Below are 21141 nucleotides of genomic sequence, written 5' to 3' on the forward strand. Positions count from 1 at the left end.
CTACATTTAAGGACAGGGATTATGTGATTTAAAAAAATGTTTTCAATTTCTTTTAAGGCAGCACTTGGGATGTTAATTTATAATAGGAAAGTTATATGCCATATTTTTTGTATAGTGGTGATCACTAGATTAAGCTAAAAGATTTAAAATAAAAACAAAATCAACCAACACACACACACAAAATTAATTCACCAGGTCAGTACTGAACTACTGTCCAAACTTTAATTTTATAAAATGCAAGTCAATAGAAAGTCTATGCGAGAGTTCCAGTCAAGATGGCACAACAGGTAAACGCTGTGCTTACCTCCTCTCATGACCACATCAAAGTTAACACTAAACTACAAAACAACCATTATTAAGAATTGCATGAAATCTTGCTGAACCAAAGCCCTACAACTAAGCACATACAGAACAAGCCACCTCCAGACTGGTAGAGGGGTAGAGACACGGAACCTGCTGGTCCCACACCCGCATGTGACCATTAAAAATTGGGAAGGATATCTTGGCTGTGGAAGTCCACCCTGAAGGAGCAAAGGTTCCTAGCACCACACCAGGATCCCCAGTGCCAGGAAGAGAAGTCCCCATAATTTCTGGTTGTGAAAACCAGCAGAGATTGTGGCTGAGTGAGACAGAGGGTGGCTGCAATCCCAGGTGCTCCTCTTCAAGGGACTGCACATGGACTTACTCACCGATGGAATCACTGGCTCTGAGCTCCAGTGCTGGGGAAGCAGCTAGAGAGGTCATAGAGACATATGAGGGGAACTGAGTTGTATGGCTTCAGGACGAGGGCTGGAGGGGCAACTTTCTTCCAGATGGAAGAACTGATGGAAGTCATTGTTTCTTTGTTGAGTCCTCCTCCTTCCCAGCGTGTAGACACAGGCAGCCATTATATCTGAGTCTCCATCAAGCTGGTTAACACCATTTGTTCCCCACACCCTGGTGATTCTGAGACCTGCCCCACCCAACTTTTGGACACACCCAAGCTGCTGCCAGTAGCTTTTTTGTACAAACCACATGCCTTGGCTCATGCTACAGACTTTCCCAGGGTCTCTCAAAGGTTTGCGGAACCCAGACAAGCAGTATCTGGCTTGAGTGTGTCCCATACCTCTGGCTGAGCACTAGCCGGGCACTAGCAGCATCCAGCCTTGGTTCACAGCTTGGCCTCTGGATGCACTTCCAAGCACAGCATGGGTGGCAGCCACCTGCAGATTGCTTTGTGGCTCCTGCTGGGTGGCCCCTGGTGAGGCATGGGCTGTGGCTGAACTTGACCTGCAGTGGGTCCCATGCCAGGTGGCCCTGGGGCTGATGGGACCAGTGGCTAGCTTCAAAATGAGCTGGAGCATCACCCAGATGCCTCTAAGGAAGACACACCCACGGAGTGGGTTGGGCAGGCACCAGAGCCCTGCTGAGGCAGATCCTGCTCTGTAGAGTCAGCCCCTGTACCACAATTCCTCCCCTGTAGTCAGGGCCAGTCTTCACAACCAATGAGCCCAAGGGCCAATCCTTCCTACTGATGTGGAAACAGTAACCAAGGCTCAACTACAACAGGAGGGCACACACAACCCACACAAGGGACACACCTGAAGTGCACGACTCAGGTGACCAGGAAGACTGTGCCACTGAGCACCACAGCACACCTACTACATGAGGCCACTCTACTAAAACCAGGAGACATGGCAGCCCTACCTAATATATAGAAATAAACACGGGGAGGCAGCTAAATTGGGAAGACAAAAAAACATGTTCCAAATAAAAGAACAGGACAAACCTCCAGAGAAAGAACAAAACAAAATGGAGACAAGTATCTACCAGACAGAGTTCCAAACACTGGTTGTATGTAGGCTCAATGATCTCAGAGAGAACTTCAACAGAGATAGGTAACATTAAAATGGAGATAGGAAACATAAGAAAGAACCAGTCAGAAATAAAGAATACAATAACTGAAAATGAAAAATATATTAGAGGGAATCAGTAAATTAGATGAAGCAGAGGATCGAATCAGCAATTTAGAAGATAACATAGCAGAAAATGCTCATTCAGAAGAGCAAAAAGAAAAGAAAATCCAAAAAAATGAGGATAGTTTAAGGAGCCTCTAGGACAGCATCAAGCATACCAACATTTGTATCATAGGGGTAGCAGAAGGAAAAGACAGAGAACAAGGAATTGAAAACCTATTTGAAGAAATAATGACTAAAAACTTCCCTAACCTGGCAAAGGAAATAGATATACAAGCCCAGGAAGCATAGAGAGTCCCAAACAAGATGAACCCAAGGAGGGCCACACCAAGACACATCATAATTAAAATGCCAAAGATTAAAGACAAATAGAGAGTCTTAAAAGCAGCAAGAGAAAAAGAGTTAGTTACTTACAACAGAGCTCCCATAAGACTGTCAGCTTTCTCAACAGAAACTTTGTTGCAGGACAGAAGGGATTGGCAGGAAATATTCAAAGTGATGAAAGCAAGGACCTACAACCAAGATTACTCTACCCAGCCAAGCTATCATTTAGAATTGAAGGACAGATAAAGCGTTTCCCAGACAAGAAAAAGCTAAAGGAGTTTACCACCACCAAACCAGTATTACAAGGAAACTTAAAGGGACTCCTTTAAGACAATAAATAAATAAATGAATAAAATGACAATAACTACATATTTATCTACAATTACTTTAAATGTAAATGGATTAAATGCTCCAATCAAAAGATGGAGGGAGGGCTGAAGGGATAAGAAAATAAGACTCTTATATATGCTGTCTAAAAGAGACTCACTTCAGTTTGAAAGATTCACACCAACTGAAAGTAAAGGGATGGGAAAAGATATTTCATGAAAATGGAAACAGACAAGAAAATCTGAAGTAGCAATAGTTATACCAGCCAAAATAGATTTTAAAACAAAGGCTATATCACAAGAGACAAAGAATGACCTAGTTATTCCATTTTGGGTATTCATCTAAAGAAACCCAAAATGCTACTTCGAGGGGACATGCTCATTCATATGTTTGCTGCAGCATTACTTACAATAGCCAAGATATGAAGGCTATCTAAGTGTCCCTGAATGGATAAATGGATAAAAAAGAAGTGGTACATTTCTACAATGGAATATTACTCAGCCATAAAAAAGAATGAGATCTGGCCATCTATGACAACATGGATGGTCCTAGAGGGTATTGTGCTGAGTGTAGTAAGTCAGATAACAAAAGACAAATGTCGTATGATTTCACTTATAAGTGGAACCTAAAGAAAAAAAATATACAAATGAACGAAACAGAATCAAACTCATAGATACAAAAAACATTTTGATGGTTGCCAGGAGGTTTGGGGATGGGTGAAATAGGGGAAGAGATTAAGAATTGGCTGTTACACAGTAGTCACGTGGAAGTAGGGTATAGCATAAGGAATATAGTCAATAACGTTGCAATAACTGTGTATGGTGTCAGATGGGTACTAGATTTGTTGGGATGATAGATGGGAGGGGGGTTGGGAGCAGGAAAAAAAGGTGAAGGGATTAAGAAATACAAATTTATAGTTGTAAAATAGTCACAGTAATGTAAAGCATAGGGAATATAATCAATAATATGGTAATAACTATATATAGTGCCAGATGGGTACTAGACTGGTCAGGGGGAATCCCTTCTTGAATCATATGTCTAAGCACTATGCTATACACCTGAAATTAATATAAAATAATATTGAATGTCAACTGTAATTGAAAATTTTAAAAGTGGAGGAATAGATAATGTGGAATAAGAGGTTCGAAGTTGCAGGTATAAAACAAATAAGTCTTGGGGATGTAATACACAACGTAAGAAATACAGTCAATGATACTGTGGTAGTGTGGTATGGTGTCAGATGATTACTGGACTTATCATAGTGCCATGTGGGTACCGTTGAATAACTAGATGCACACCTGAAACTAATATAATATTGTATGTTAGCTATATTTTGATAAAAATCTTAAAAGTAATAATAATAAAAGAAAGTCTATTCCATACTAAAGACTGCAAGCAGAGACCTGAGTCCTGGACGCTGCCCTGTCTCTCAACTTTCCTCCTTTGAGATTTGGGGACTAAATTGTTTATAAAACCCCATATTCCTCTCAGAATGCTTCACTAGATTCTTGAATTGCCTTATTCTTTCAAAGTTTCTAGTCTGTAGACTCTGGGAAGCAACAAATACTCCATGTTCAGAAAAACTGATAAGGAATAAAGAAGAAACAATGAGTGGTTCCATACCAGTGGGGTTAGGAGGGCATTAACCACAAGAAGGAGAAATAGCAAAAACCTGTTGTGATCCTTTTGTGACACTACATAAACAGATCTCTCCAGTTTTAATTACTTACATTTCTATTATGGAACATTGGCTATATATAACATGATTTATGTCTATATAGTACTTTTTCCTGCCAAGAAAATCAAACAATAATTAACAATTAAAATAAAACGCACACTTTTAGTATATCTCTCTAAACAGAAATGACAGATCAAGCCAACGAAAATAAATGAGGATATAGGTAATCTGATTTACATAGTTACACAGTAAATCTCACAGTCATATAAAACTTTATACCGAATAAGTAGAAAATACATATCTCTTTCAAATGCCTATGGAACTTCCACAAAAACTGATCAATATCAGGCCACAAAAATAATTCCAATAAAATTCCCAAAGTGAAAACCATACAAGCTATATTCTCTACCATTATTATAACACACACACACACAGGCCCCAAATCCAAACATGGATTAAGAAGGAAGAAAATGATGAGATTATAGAACATTTCGAAATGAGTGACTATGGTAACTTTACATATTAAAAGCTATGGGAGTCAGACAAATGTGATGTGAAAAGCTGCGATTGTGGCTTTGAAGATAGAGCAAGTAAGTCATGAGCCAAGAAGTGCAGTGGCCTCTGGAAGCTTGGAACAATCCTCAGCTTATAGCTAAGCAGCAAAGAGAGACCTCAGTCCTACAAATGCAAGGAACTGAATTCTCTATCAGTCTGAAGGAGACGGAAACTAATCTCTCCTAGAGCCTCCAGAGAGGAATGTAGCCCTGCAGTGGGATGTGGACATTTTTGTTTTAAAAAATGACCAAGTGTCTCGGGATATTGGTGGTAAATGAGGAGTGACTGCAAAAGGATAGGTTTCTTTTTAGGGTGATGCAAATGTTCTAAAATTAGATTGTGATGATGATTGTACTACTCTATAACTTTACTAGCAATCTTGAATTCTGCACTTAAGATGAGTGAGTTTTATGGTATATAAATTACACCTTAATAAAATATATATGAAGAAGAATAAAGCTATGAAGTATGGCCAAAATATTACTCAAAGGAGTCGATAGTCTTTTTAGATGCATTTATTGGTATGAAAAAGACTGAAAATAAATGAACAAAACATTCAACACAAGAAACTGGAAAAAAAACAAAAACAGAAAAAAATAGAAGGAAAGAAATAATAAAGATAAAACAAAAATCTGATGGAAATAAAACCTGCAACCTGAGAACTGATTCTTTAAGTAAAAGAACAATTTAATGAACAAATCTCTACGAACTCAAATAAAAAAGAAAAAAAACACACTATTATAACACCAATGATAAAACAAGGGTATAACCATAAACACAGGATATGTTAAAGATATTAAAATAGTATAGGCAACTTCTTAATAATACATTGAGAAACTAATAACATGGAAGAATTTCTAGGAAAATATAAATTTGCCAAACTATACACAGTACAAGAAAAGGTAAAATATAAGCTTATATCCTTAAAATATTCTTAAATTAGCCAAATATATTCTTCCCCCAAAAGTTCCAAGTCCAGGTGATTTGGTGAGTAAATTTTCTCAAACCCTCAGGGTATAGGTAACTTCTGGCAAAGTAATTCTAAGTTCATCTGGATGAGTAAATTAGGAACAATTATAAAGCAAGTTATAAGAATAAAAATAATGAGAAGGAACTCAATCCTTTAAGTAACAAAGCTTACCATAAAAAGATAGTGACTAAAGTAGTATAATATTGATACAGAAATAGATCAATGAATAAATAGTGTCCAGAAACGGATCCATATAAATCGAAATTTAGTATATGAAAAATGTGTCATTTCAAACCATTGTAAAAAGAATGGACTAATAAAAAGAGCTTGGGGTGAACTGGATGTCCATTTAGGAGAGGAAAAAAAAAAAGAGTTCTCTTCATACCACATATTTAAAAAACTAAATACCAAAGGGATTAAATAGCTAAATGTAAAAAGGCAAAATTACAAAAGTCTAGAATAAAATACAGAAAATATTTTTATAATCTTAAGATGGAAAGGTCTTTCTAAGTAAGACACAAAACTCAGAAGCCACAAAGGAAAAGGTGGACTGATGACTATATAAAAATATAAAACTTCTGTAAAAGACATTCATGACAGAGAAAGTATGACTATCCCTAATAAAAATATATTAATTCATTCATTTAAAAAAAAATAGCAAACACCCAATAAGGAAAGGGGCAAGAAATATGAATAAGTAGTCCACAAAATAATAAAATGTTAATACCTAATAAACATATGAAAACATGTTCAGCTTCAGTAGCAATTAGGTAAATGCAAATTAAAAATGATATCCCATTTTAACCCATCAAATTACCCAAAGTTAAACATGTTGATAACATCTAGAGTTGCCTGGGGCCTGGGGAAAAAAACTCATATATTTCTGGTGCAGGGTAAATTTTAACAACCTATTTGGAGTGACAAATAACTGTCAAGTAACAAATGACTAGCATCACAATGTGTAGTACTACTTGTACAAGTGTGGAAAGATATATGTATAAGGAACATTATTTGTAACAGCTAAAAAATATGAGACAACCAAAATGTCAGCAATGAGATAGTGGTTGAATAGATGCTGAAATAGTCATAAAATGGAAACCTCTGCAGTCGTTTAAAGATTAGAGGTAAGTCTGATGAATACTTAAGTTAAAAGTTATGTAATGAGGGTGGCCGGTTAGCTCAGTTGGTTAGAGCGTGGTGCTAATAACACCAAGGTTGCCGGTTCCATCCATGTATGGGCCACTGCGAGCTGCGCCCTCCTTAAAAAAAAAGAAAAGAAAAAAAAAAGAAAAAGTTATGTAATGATATGTAAAATATTATTTCAGTTTTATGAAAACAATGCATATGTGTGAATGTTCTTCAAATAAATCTGGAAGGATATAAAAAATATGACTGTATCTACTACTTAAGAATGGGTGTGGAAATGGGTCGGGGTATATATTAGCAGTTGGAGATTTTCACTTTCTACTTTACAAATTATTTAAATATATATTCCATAAATAATTATATTGATTTACTTTTGCAATAAAAATAAAAAAAATAAAATGAACATATACAAAAGGATATAACAGATGAGGTCAATTATACAAAATATATTTCATAGAAATATACATTTTAAAGCTGAGTAGAATGGGGATAAATTATGACTCCCCAAAATCCTAAACAAGAAGGAATTGAATCCCGACTTCATTTTTTAATGCATTTGTGTGAATTCCAAAAATGTAGGGATTGACAACATTTAGGGGTTTATTTGGCTCTAGAACCAAACCTATATATTTTCTGGAACAAAACCATAGTGGAACATTTAAATATTCATGCATTCTGTTTTGGATCTGGGCCCACCCGCACAAAGGGACACCATAACAGACATTGGTGCCTTGCCTCTGGAGTTCATCCAGATTATCATCTACCTTTTCATTCCAGGAAAGCTATTCCTCACTCTGTTTTCTCAGAGAGGTGGGGGAGAGGAAGGGTGGGGAGGGGGAAAGTGAGGGGGAGGAGGAAGGGGAGGAGGAAGAAAAGGGGGAGGGGAAGAGGAGGAGGGAGGGGAAAGAGGAGGAGGAAGGAGAAGAGTTCTGACCTGTAACACAAATACAGTTCTAAAGCTGAATATCACTTATTCCAAAGCACACAGGTCTATAGATGTGGTCTAAAATGGCAAATATATTTGGTATCAATTTTGGACTCCAGGTTAACATCAAATATGGTGGCTTTTTGCTTTTATTTCAGTAATTTCTTTCAAAGAGGATGTGCTTTTTCACAAATAAGTAGATGGAAACAGTCAAAATTGACTACATGGTCATAAAATTTAGTATAATACCAGGATTCATACACTTGACTCTAAAATTTCAGAGATTTGGCCTTGTTTCCAGTTCGATGAGCTTTTCTTAAAATTGAGCAACTTGCTAGAGAAAATTTCTTAATTCAGAGTTTGTAATCTAAGGGTAATTGAAGAAACTTAAAGCAAGAGTCATACTCATCAAAATTTCTGAATTCCTTTTGAAATTATGACTTTACTTCTACTGAATTGTCATATAATATTTCAAAACCTGTGATTCCACTGAGCCAAGGGCAGCTCTTCAATGGGAAATACATGAACACTTAAGGAAATATCTGAAAAACCCACATGGTCAGTTTGAGTCTCAATACCTATATTTCCTTGAACAAATAAGTGATATATTTGTTTTTCCCTTCCCCAGCGTCATTCTATTTCCTCACCTTCTGGCAACATCATTAAGAAAATACAGTCTTGTGAGTCATGATGGGGATTCTCGAGTTGTGTCTCATAGAGGCATTTAATTCCCAAAAGCCAAGAAAATGTCAAGTAAAAAAAAATAAAATCAAATGTTTCCTTGACAAAAGGAAAAAAAAGAATAAAAAAGTTTTCTTGACTTAGGTATTCAGCACGTGGTATTATCATAATTATTTTATTTTATTTTAGTCATTCTGATAGGTGTGAAATGATATCTCATTGTGGTTTTAACTTGCACTTCCCTAATGGCTAATGATGTTGAACATCTTTTCATGTGATTATTTGCCATCCTTACATTCTTTTCTGTGAAGAGATTCTGTGAAATCTCATTATGTCTTTCACCCATTTTTATAATTGGATTATTTGGTTTATTTTACTGTTGAATATATATTTATATTCTAAATATAAGGATTTTGTCAGTTATGTGTTTGCATATTTTCTCCTGTCATTTCATTATTATAAAATAAAAGACATCTGACTTTTAAGATATAGGATTACATTCAAGTCTGTATGCTTGTGACTTCAGACATTATTTAAGCACAAAATTTGATGCTTCTTGGTGCACTGATGTCCCAGTATGCTAAGTAGGATCAAAAGATGACAATTTACCACCGGTCAGTATTAGTTCATACATTTTATAGGCAGATGTACTCTGCGTAACATCAGATTGCACGGGAAAACTCTTACTCCTGATGCAATGGGTAGTTCAAGAAAGTATAAAATCTATTTTCAAAGCAGTGGAATGACAGGCAACCTGATCTTTAAACCTTGTATTATTTATAGGTAGTATTTATTGAATACTTGCTATAAAGTACTATAAAATCATCTGATTTCAGATCGTATGGTGTTTTTTTCTAGTGTACCTTCCTTTAGAAATGGTGACCATACACTCTAAACTTGGGAGGACCATTCACATTTCAAATATTCCAAACCATTGTCCCCATAATCCATTAAAATATCTTCCAAATATCAGACCACCAAAATTACATCTACTATACAACCCCTTACATCTGGCAAAGATCCTTGGTTATAATATTCCAGATATGCCAACCTTATGCTCTAATGGTCATCTATATTACATCATCCTGTCCCCTGGCCACAAATGATCAACTAAGGAGGGACACCTGACCCAAAGCACCCATCCACAGGCAGCTCAGTGACCTCTGCTTTGGATGTACTGGTTGAAAAGAAGATAAGCTGGGTTAATTAGATTTATCTTTCAGGAACTTGGAATTGAAAACCTAGGTGAGGTTAAATAACCATAAGAGCTGGACTGAAAGGTCATGAGGTGGCCACAAAGGGCCAAGAACAAACTGGAAGCCAGCTTCTGGAGGATGGTGTCAGCAGATGCACGGCGAGAAGCAGAGATACCAAGAGTTTGTTGATGAGGTTTCTGAGAGGGAGGCAGAAGAAGTAACTATTTGGGACCCTGAGGCCTTTCTGACTCTGGTTCTGGTTCCAATTCCCACACAGCATTAGAAGTCATTCTTTTTCTGAAGTGATTTAAGTGGGTTCCTTGCAGCCAGAAGATCTCTGTTGGGCTTGGTGATCTCATTTATTCCCCCCTTCTTCCACCTCCCCACCCCACTCCAGTTCAAGCCGTTGTTTCTCAGTCTAGTTGTGTAGGACACAGCTCCCTGGACCATGCTAGTATTATGAGCCTTGCGCTCCCCCGGCTGAGGCAGTTTGTCATCGGTCATCGGTCGGCAGTTCACGGCAGCTCAAGGCAGCTCTCACCGGCTGCCGGCCCCTCACACTGGCTGCCGCCCACTCACTCACAGGGGCTGCAGGCCGCTCATGCTAGGCTGCTGCAGCACTCAGCAGCGCACGGCAGCTCACCACAGCTTATGCCAACCTCTGTGTGCTCAGCAGCCCATCTCCAGGGAGAGCTGTTGTTCACAATCTTAGCTATAGAGGACGCAGCTCAAAGGCCCACATAGGAATTGAACCAGTGACCTCAGCGTTAGGAGCATGGTGCTCCAACCACCTAAGCTACCAGGCGGCCTATTATTATTATTATTATTATTATTATTTTAATTTGGAAGTCATAGTCAATAGCGAGAGCAAAATTTGCATGATCTAATCAGGGCACTATTCTTTCAAAAAGTTTTCAATTGACAATAAATCTCCCCAAAAAGAGACAAGCACACCCACATATGACTGGTGAGAATATACACTGGTCCAGCCTTTTTGAAGGACAATTGGATAAAATGGATCTCAGAAAGTCTAAAAACGTATGTGCCACAGATTATCTTTAAAAAAAAAAAAAAAAATATATATATATATATATATATATATATATATACACACACATATATATATATATACACACACACATATACATATATAAAATCTGGAAGTATACATTAAAATAGCATTAATAGTTGTCTCTAGATGATAAGATTACGTTTGAGTTAAATGTTCTTCTTTTCTACAATGAGTGTTTATTTCTTGCAATTTTTTTTTCAAAAGCAGATATTCAAAATACAAAAACCAGTTACTAGTTATTGAGTTCTTACATGTGCCAGGTGTTTTATAGACATACCTAATTTAATTTTAAAAAGAACCCTATGAGCTAGTTGCTGGCTATTCTTACATAATGAATGAGGAAGTTGAAGCCCAGAATTGTTAAAACAACAACAAGAACAACAAAACTTTCTTACATCATGGCTAGAAAGTGGTACTAACAGGTAAACTCTATTTGAGTGAGGATGTTGTCTGTTGTGCCCACTGTTGTTGTATCCCTAGCATCTAGAACTCACTAAATATTTTTAAATGAATAATAGTCAGAACTAGGCTTTGTGCCCAAGAATGCCTTACTCCAAAACATCTGCTCCAAATCCTTGCTCTAACCCAACACTCCGAAGAAGCACTTCTGCAATTTATGAATTTGAAAATTGTGTTTCTTCAACTTTTAATTTACTTCATTTAAAATAGGAAGAAATGACAATGAAAATGAGAAAGGCTTATAGAACGTGATGATGCTCTAGGAAATATAAAGACATAGGAAGGATAATTGTGTTGCCCTAGTCGATAGATTAATAAGTTAGTTTATAGGTAAGATGAACAAAGCTTTATATTATAGAGCATTTACATTTTAGTTAGTATGATGCCTGTAGTAATTGCTAGGAAAATTTGGATATTTGACACTTAATCATGAATTTTATTCTGAATTTATTAAAACATTATTTTTATGGAAAAACTTGGCTTCTCTTACATAATTTTGATTTCTAGTAGCTTTTCTAGGAGTATAGCACACTGGAAGAATGAACATGCTTGTTAGTGTTATTCAAAATCATAATTTATTCCTTAGTAGTTACATAGCCTTTTAAATCAGCATGAGTACTATTTTTGGAAGGAACCTGACAGTCAACATAATTTTGTGATAATTATAGCAATGTCAACCCAAGGTATTAGAATAAAGTTTCAACTTATGACAAAAATCCTACTTCCAGTTTGTAATTCAATTTTACCAATAGCATCTCAATGTCATAATTACTAGATCTTGGCCAAAAGACTAAGAAGCATAAGTTAATCACAGTTATTAAATTTATGAAAGGCCAATTTTTCCATAAAGCAATATTTGATTTCAAACGTTCTGCCATTCCTCTTCTTTGCACTCGGTTGCTGATTAGCTTAAGACATGAGGGGAAGTATTTAAAATTATATTACTAGAGATGTGTCCTCTATCATCATTTTGATTTAATATTGGTTTGAGAGTTCAGGCCAATGTAAGAAGAGAGATGAAACAAACCCAAGAGGTATAAATAATGGAAGAAACAAAAACATCACTATTTGAAGACAATTGATTATGCATCTAACAAAATGCCCAAAGAATCAACTAAAATTTTTAAACTTAATAGAATAAATTACTAGATAAAATACGAAATATAAAAAAGCCATGAAGATTCCTGAATACCAGCAATTACAAACTAGAAAAACCTAATATAAAAAAGGGATCCAATTTACCATAGCAGTAAAATATACATAAAGAGTAATAGAGTTAATAAGAAGTATTTGGCTATATAAACAGAATAATAAAATTTATGGAACAATAACATCTAGGAAGAACAAAAAATTATAAAGATGTCAGTTCTTAACATGATTTTAAATGTAATGCAATCCCAATCAAAGTAAAACTGTAATTCTCTTCAGAATTTAAAAAGAATGTTACAATATTCATTTTAAAAAGTACAGTGATGAGGGTAACAAAAATATTCTAAAAAAGAGAAAGGACAATGAGCAAACAAAATAGAAATATAAGTCAGTGAAACAAAGAGAAACCTCACAAATAGGCATATATATATATGTAAGCATAAAAAAATGACCAAATGCAATCAATACAAAACAATAGAGAAGGTTTAAAATATATGGATTTGTGTAAATCACTCATTAGAAATTTGAATTAAATTATTGAAGATAAAATATATCACCTCCCAAAATATATTCTAGAAGTTCTTTAGGTAACTAAATATTTTTAAACTCATAAATAAGCCAATATGAGTGAGCAAATAAATGTTAATCAGATCTCTAGAGTGATGATAATTTTTTTGAGTTTGAAAGAATAGAAAAAATTACAAAGGAAGGGATCATGGTTTCATATTGATTTTTAAAAAACACTTATTCAATAGAAAAATAGAAAACTAGGTAGAAACTTAATTTTTTTAGGCTACTGGAATTTGCATGGCCTGTTGTATCCTCTGCACCTTACACAGTGCCAGGCACATTGTAAATGTTTAATAGATACCTGTTGAACAAATATTGTAATCATTAACTAAGTAGACTTTGATTAATTATATAAGACAAAAAATGACCCTAGAGTCCAATTAGCCAGCTGCAACTAAAAATGATGAGTGCAAATTAATTTCTTTGGCCCAGATGCACAAGAACCACTAACAGGAGGTTGCCTAATCAGCTGTGGAATAAACAAGTGATGGGAACAATAGGTGGGCTGTAGAAGTGCTATCAGGACAAATCATGTCACACTGTAAGCATCAGCTGTTGAAGAGTGATAGCAGCCAACAGGCCACACTGGTCCAGAGCAATCGACAAATATATGGCTACACTCAATCAAGAAATCTTGTTCAACTTGGGAGGCCCAGAGACCAGGGTGCTGAAAGACAGGGCTTATAAACAGCAATCTCAGCTGCTAAACAAAGGACGTGATTGTGTTTGGAAAGGAGAGAGAGAAGACCACATAATTGTCAGTCTTTTTCTAGGATAATAACTCAATAGAGTGAAGCATCCTTAAGCACTTAGACCTGATGGTTGCTGCATCTTCTATCTGACACAGTCAGAGGGGCTTTTTAAACATCAGTATATGATTGTTCTCAATGGATAGTAAGGAAAACATTCATTCAAAATCATTTAGTAGTTGAGGAGTCTATGCAGTGAGATGTCTCTGCATTATTTTTAGAGTACTTTGTGCTCATGGCTTACAGTATTCAATACATTTTTGCTGAATCAGTATGTAAATTGAGCTGAAAAATGATTATTTTTGTCAATGGATAGATTATCCAGACAAAATCAATAAGGAAACGTTGACCTAGGTGACATATTAGACTAGATGGGTTTAATAGATATGTACACAAAATTCCATACAAAAACAGTAGAATACACATTCTTTTCAAGTGCATGTGAAAATTATCCAACATGTTAGGCCACAAAACAAATCTCAGTAAATCTAAGAAGACTGAAATCATATCAGGCATCTTTTCCAACTACAACAGTATGAAACTAGAAATCAATTATAGGAGGAAAGCTGGAAAAACCACATGAGGAGGCTGAACAACATGCTACTAAACATCCACTGGGTCAATGAAGAAATCAAAGAGGAAATCAAAAAAATACCTGAGACAAATGAAAATGGAAACAATGTTACAAAATCTATGGGCCATAGCTAAAGTGGTTCTAGGAGGAAATTTATAGCAAATTTATAGACATTTACAGGCCTACCTCAATAAATCAGAAAAATCTCAAATAATCTAACCTTACACCTAAAGGAACTAGAAAAAGAAGACCAAACAAAGCCCAAAGTTAGTAGAAAGAAGGAAATAAGAAAAAACAGAGCAGAAGTAAATGAAATTGAAGTTGGAGACTGCCCTCTCCCTTATTTCAAACTATACTACAAACCTATAGTAATCAAAATAGTATGGTACTAGCACAAAAACACGCATAGATCAATGGAACAGAATTGAGAGCCCAGAAATAAATCCATGCTTAGGTAATCAATTGAATTTACAACAAAGGAGTCCAGAATATACAATGGGAAAAAGTCTTCAGTAAATGGTGTTGGAAAAACTGGACAACTGCATGCAAAAATAAAACTGGATCACTTTCTTATACCATATGTAAAAATAAACTCATTGTGGATTAAAGACTTAAGTGTAAAATCTGAAAGCATAGAACTCCTAGAAGAAAACATAGGCAGTAAACTCTTTGATATCGGTCTTAGAAATATATTTTTGGATTTGTCTCCTTGGGCATGGGCAAAAAAATAAAAAATAAACAAATGGGACTACATTAGACCAAAAAAGGTTTTGCACAGTGAAGGAAACCATCAAAAAAACGAAAAAACAACTTACTCAATGAAGGATGAAATTTTCAAATGCTATATCTGATAAGGGATTAATGTCCAAAATATATAAAGAGCTTATACAACTCAACATCATAAAAACAAATAATCCAATTCAAAAATGGTCAGAAGACCTGAATAGACATTTCTCCAAAGAAGACATGCAGATGGTGAACAGACACATGAAACGATGCTCAACTTCACTAATCATCAGGGATATGTAGGTAAAAAACACAATAATACCTCACCTCACACCTGTCAGAATGGCTATCATCAGAAAAGACAAGAAATAACAAATGTTGGTGAGGATGTAGAGAAAAGGGAACCCTTGTGCACTGTTGGTGGGATTGTAAATTGGCACAGTCACTATGGAAAACAATAGGGAGATTCCTCAAAAAATTAAAAATAGAACTAGCATGCAATTCAGCAATTCCAGCTCTGGGTATTTATCCTAAGAAAATGAAAAAACTAGTTTGAAAAGATATAGGAACCCCTATGTTCATTACAGCATTATTTACAATAGCCATGATTTGGAAGCAACCTAGATGTCCATCGATGGATAAAGATGTGGTGTATTATACAATGGAATATTATTCAGCCATAAAAAAGAATGAAATCTTGCTATTTACAACAACATGAATGGACCTAAAGGGTATTATTATGCTAAGTGAAATAAGTCAGAGAAAGGCAAATACTGCATCATTTCATTTATATGTGCAATCTAAAAAACTAAACAAATGAACAAACAAAACAGACCCATAGAGGCAGAGAAAAAACTGGTAGTTGTCAGAGGGTTGGGTTGTGAGGGGGATTAAAAGGTACAAACTTATAAATAAATCATGGAGATATACAGTATAGGGAATACAGTCAATATCACAATAAATTCATGCAATGACAGATGGTTACTAGATTTCTCGTGGTGATCATTTTGTAAGGTATATAAATGTCAAATCACTATGTTGTACACCTGAAACTAACATAATTTGTATGTGAACTATACTTGAATTAAAAAGCTTTATATTCCAGAATAAAAAAAGGATCATTTTGGTTTTGTCAAGACCTTGTTTTCCTATTTAGTGTTGGAAACATAGCGAATTGATCTAATTTTTGCTAATGGTATGAATCTATATGTTTCCATCTTTTTTAACCCTGTTTTCCCAGAGAGATAAAAATAAACACATTAGGAGAAATTGGGAGCACAAAACTATCCATCCTCACTGGGATCCAATGTTTCTCTGCTATAATGATGCCTGCATAGGCTTACCTAGAACAATTGTCCCATCTGTCACCTAGATTGGAGGATAGTTCCTTCAAGATGAGTAGAAATTTTGGGGGGTATTATTACTTGAACAGCAGGCAGGCTACTAGATGGAATTAGCCAGAATAAGTTGACAAAACATTCATTTCATAGCTATTCCTATAGAAATTTCCTGAGTACAGCGAAGAAAGGAGAACAGATTTTTTTTAAAAAAACTCTTTGTGAAAAAGCTGGTAATGACAGGTTTGGTGTTAAGCACATATAAAACAGATATTTCTGCATCAGGGGAGGATGAGAGAAACTGATATGTCAAATATTTTAAACTCCAAAATCAAACTGGAATAATATCAAAAGTGAGTGTAATCTGAGGCAGTAGAATTCAATTTTTCTTGTATTACGGAGATTTCTCTGAGCAGACCCAGGTTAAATGATTGCTTTGAGGTTGATGAAACACTGATTCCTAGTGCCAACAATGACTTCAGTCTGATGGCAACCTTTACAAATTGCTTCCTGTAAATTCTTTGTGAGAATAACAAGCAATTCATTTTGCTTGTGAGTGATTTTAGCTAAGGGACTCCACCCAACAATCTGGATTTAATAAAAAAAAATACATTTTCATATTACAAACATTTTTGAGAGCAAGTTCCCCACTTAAGTTTTTGTAAAAGCAAAGCATTTTCATTTTTTCTATATGTACAGAACATATATTTATTGTAGCATTATTTATAATTACAAAATACTGGAAATTACCTTTCTCTTTTTAAATTTTCTCTCAAATCTAATCTTGAGTACCTTGTGATTTAGTTTTCATTTCTGATATGATTTTGTCTTTTCTTCTTCTATTTCTTTTTCAGTTCAATCAACTTGTATTCCATTTTTTCCTTACCCTCTCCATTCTGTTCTTCGTTTTTGTATTTCTGATTCAAGACTTTTTTCATATTTATAAATAGTTGTTTGAAAAAAGCATTTTCATTTTCTATTCGGTGAAAGACAGACGGATCCTATGCACAGCCAACGATTACTTAGTTTATCTGATGTGTTGGTGGGGAAAGGTATTAGAGGAGGGAAAGTCACTGAAGAGCCACGTGTGTGTTCATGTAAAATATTCAGGTTAATATTTACAAAAGACTTTAAAGCCAAAACCAGAAAGAACAATTTGTTCAATCATTTATTCATTCACTTATTCAGCACGGTATGTACTGAGCACCTAGCACTGTTGTGGGCTCTGGAGATACCATAGTTAAACAAAACAGACAATACTTTTGCTCTCATGAAACTTACATTCTAGTGAGGGAAGATAGACTCTGAGCCAAAAATTACCCGAAGGAAAAATTCCTTTAAAGAGGACTCTTTGTATTTAATGAGCAAGGTAGAGGAATTATCTGATTACAGAAGAGTAGGTATTGGGAGGATTTATGTCTTTGTGACTGGTAGTCAATAAAATCATGTTAGTAAATATTTAAGCTTGGCACTGCTCAGAAACTATATACAATTTATGACCTAGTTCCTGAACTCAAGGAGTTTACAATTCCCACTTGCAAGATGTTCTTGTACCTCACACAGGCAAAGAGGTAAAAGAAGAACCATCAGATATTTTGTATGCCATCTGAATCAGAAGTACATCGCCTTCCTGGTTATAATCAGGGTGAAGAAGGTTAAGAATCCTTAGGCCTTTACAATTCAAATAGTAATAGGAAGTTTTTGACACTGTGTGTCTGTGACTATTTGGTAAAAATCCAATGTAGTCATTGGCATGACAGAGAATGCATGTGGAGAAAGGGAGAAAGAGAGAGAGAGAGAATATCCAATCTACTTCGCTCATTCCAACGAACACACTATGATTAAAGGAGGTAGAAACAAAAAACCTGGCTTTTTTGTTGGTTTGTTTGTCTGTTTTTAACAGCCATAAGAAAGAAGGACCTTGAGCTTTATGAGGGAAAGACTATAAGACTTCTTTGGAATAACACTTCTGAAATTTCCTAAATTTCTATTCCCACTTACTCTTTCTTCAACTTTTATCTTTTCAATGCTCTTTGCCAACTGTAATCATAAATCAGGTTTTAAGACTGTTTTCATCATCTCCAGATATATTAGCCTCAGCGCTCATCAAATCCAAATCACCTTATGCTTCTGCTACACTTCTGGAGCTCATCAGAGCTACACCACTCACCTCCTCAATCTGGCAGCAGAAATAACTTAAGGACAACCATTCTGATATCCCTAATCACAGTTGCTTATTGTTCAAAACTGTGCCTTTCAAGTCTTTTTGTCTCTAAATTTACTCTGACAAGAACACTTATTCATCTAACAAACACATGTTGGGCACCCACCATGTGACATTATGTGGGACAACTGGGCCTACCAAGATGGTGCAGATACATGGTTGCTACCTTTGTAGAGCTTATGGTTGAGAAGCGGACCAAGTCCACAGCTATAAAACGAGGTAGAAAGATGCAAGCCCATGAAAGAGACAAATGAAGTACCATGTTTGCTTAGAGAAAGCTTATGGTTGGGAACCTTAGGATGGTGGCACTGGAGAAAGACTTTAAGGGATAGGTAGGGCAGCAACAGATCGGGGACAGGTGAGATGATGTGAGTTTACATTTTTTATTTACCATTTTCTCTTCTGAGTATGTTATACAGTACTTCCCATTTTTATTTATATTCCTCAAATGAGGTTTTCCTAATAAATCTGTTTTAAACTCATAAACCTCTCCCTTTATTGTCTTCCATTAATATTACTTTAAATGTGTAATAAGTTTGCTTTTAATTGGGCAGTTAATCAACTTTACAATGAAAGTTAAACAGCAATACCTAAGTCCCAATAGCAACATCAACTTACAAAAAAACTCCTCAAATTTCCATGTTTTCATAAACCCTGAAGACCTTTTTCATTCTACTGCTTGTATACAAATAATTGTGCGTAATTGTTAAAAACCAGTATTTATCATTCTGAATTATACTTTTTCTCATCTGCTATTATTTTCTATAGTCCTTTACCCATTTTATGTTTTTCATACTTATCATTCCTACCAGAAATATACTATTTTATTGTATCAATGTATCATATTTGCTGTCTTATTTCCCTACAGGTATATATGTGGGCTTTTTCTAGTTTTTATATATATTAATCAGTGTTTGTATACATATCCATATGCCTTTTCTTTCCTTTGAATTATGTCCTAGTATATGCTACATTTTCCAAAGTTAAATAAGGTAACATACAATTTATAGTTAAGGGTGCGAGCACTTGCAGACTAGCTGTGTTTGAATCCTGGCTTTTCCCCTTCCCCTTTGTGTGAACTTGGGCAAATTAACCTCTCTGAGGCACAGTTTCCTCATCTAAAAAATAGGAATAATAATAGTATCTACCTCGTATGATTAGTTTGAGAACTATATGAGATAATATATACATTATTAGAACTATGTACACCATTAGAACTATGCTTAACGTATTGTGAGTATTAAATAATGTTCGTTATTAGTGTATGTGATTCTTAGCATACTATTTGTTGCATTCTAAAACTCAATAAATGCTAATTTCCTTCTTTTCATCCACCCAAATTATAACTTGGACAAAGTGTTTGAGCATTTCTATTAATCATGGAATTATAAGCTCAGGGTTGTGAAGACTTTTAAAGGTATAGTCTCTGATTAATGTCACGTGTGTCCAAGATGCTTTCCAGAAAAAGACCATTACTCCAGAATCATCAGGTGCCTCTAAACTCATCTTTGTGTATTGTTGTTCTTATTTTATTGGATCCTACATCACATTTATTTACATTTGAATTTTTCCATTGTAATAGATGGAGCCCTTGGTTTCAAGTAAAAAAATCTCAACCTTTTACAGGAAGGAAAGGTAGAAGAACAGCTAACTGGGTGCTTGTTTCCTCCCTCTGTCTCTGGTCTCTGCTTTTCTCTGTGCATTGGTTTCATTTTCTCAACCTGGCTTCCTCCACATAGTAGAAAACTCGGCCACCAGGAGCTCCCATGCTTCATGTTGATGCTGACTGAACTCTACCAACTCTGCCTTCCCAGGGAAAGAGTCTTATTGGCCTGGCTTGGGTCAGTTGCTCACTCCTAAACCAATCAGCTGTGGCCAGAGAATTGGGCACTATAATAGGCATTCCCTGTCAGAGCCAATTGTCTGAAGTGGAAGGAAGACGGGGCCAAATGGAAGGGCTCTGGTCAGACCAAACCATAGAGTCGATCAAATCAAGTTACTAGAGGAGCCTGACATACCTGTTTCATATATGTTTACTGTTCTTGTATGAACCTCCTCCCCTTGTGGGAACTACTCATATCTTTGACCATTTGTCATCAAGATATATTTTTCCCTTATAAATTTATATCATTTCCCTAATAGGTTTGGAAATACAATTGTGCAACCATTGAGAAAATTTAGGAGGCATCAACAAGATTACTGAAGAACGACTATGTTCAAGGAGTTGTTCTTGGTGTCATGACAAGTTCAGAGAGCTGCATCACTATAGAGGATTCAGTTTCTAGTGGGGTTGAACAACATCAATACAAAATGAAATAGCAAAAGGCTATACAATAGTGGCTCCTCAACTATGGAGACCGTGTTCTTAAGAACTCTGAGGCAGAGATATAGGGAAAGAAACAAACAAAAAATCTGAGAGCTGCTTGATGGGAGGGGGATGGAGACAGGGGAGAAGGTAAAGGGATTAGGAAGTACAAATTAGTAGTCACAATATAGCCATGGGGATATGAAATACAATTTGGAG

General features: G+C 35.6%; 1 protein-coding gene across 8 annotated transcripts in view; it reads right to left on the reverse strand.

Moving 5' to 3' along the window:
• LOC109438107 (uncharacterized) overlaps window positions 1-21141 on the reverse strand; it is a 97910-nt gene that overhangs the window by 18362 nt on the left and 58407 nt on the right. For 6 of the 8 annotated variants that reach the window (XR_002136337.3, XM_088796133.1, XM_088796132.1 and 3 more), the window contains one exon: window positions 316-7068. The exons of the other annotated variants lie outside the window; for them this stretch is intronic. Coding sequence is in view for 5 of the 6 variants with exons in the window: in XM_088796133.1 (XP_088652259.1) it covers window positions 6997-7068 (72 nt within the window). In the remaining variant the exon portion in view is untranslated. Of the gene's footprint in view, window positions 1-315; window positions 7069-21141 lie in introns of those variants that run through there. 8 annotated transcript variants of the gene reach the window in all.

The sequence above is a fragment of the Rhinolophus sinicus genome, chromosome 2, assembly GCF_057876585.1.
Source record: "Rhinolophus sinicus isolate RSI-liver-muscle chromosome 2, RSI-T2T, whole genome shotgun sequence".
Lineage (NCBI taxonomy): Eukaryota > Metazoa > Chordata > Mammalia > Chiroptera > Rhinolophidae > Rhinolophus > Rhinolophus sinicus.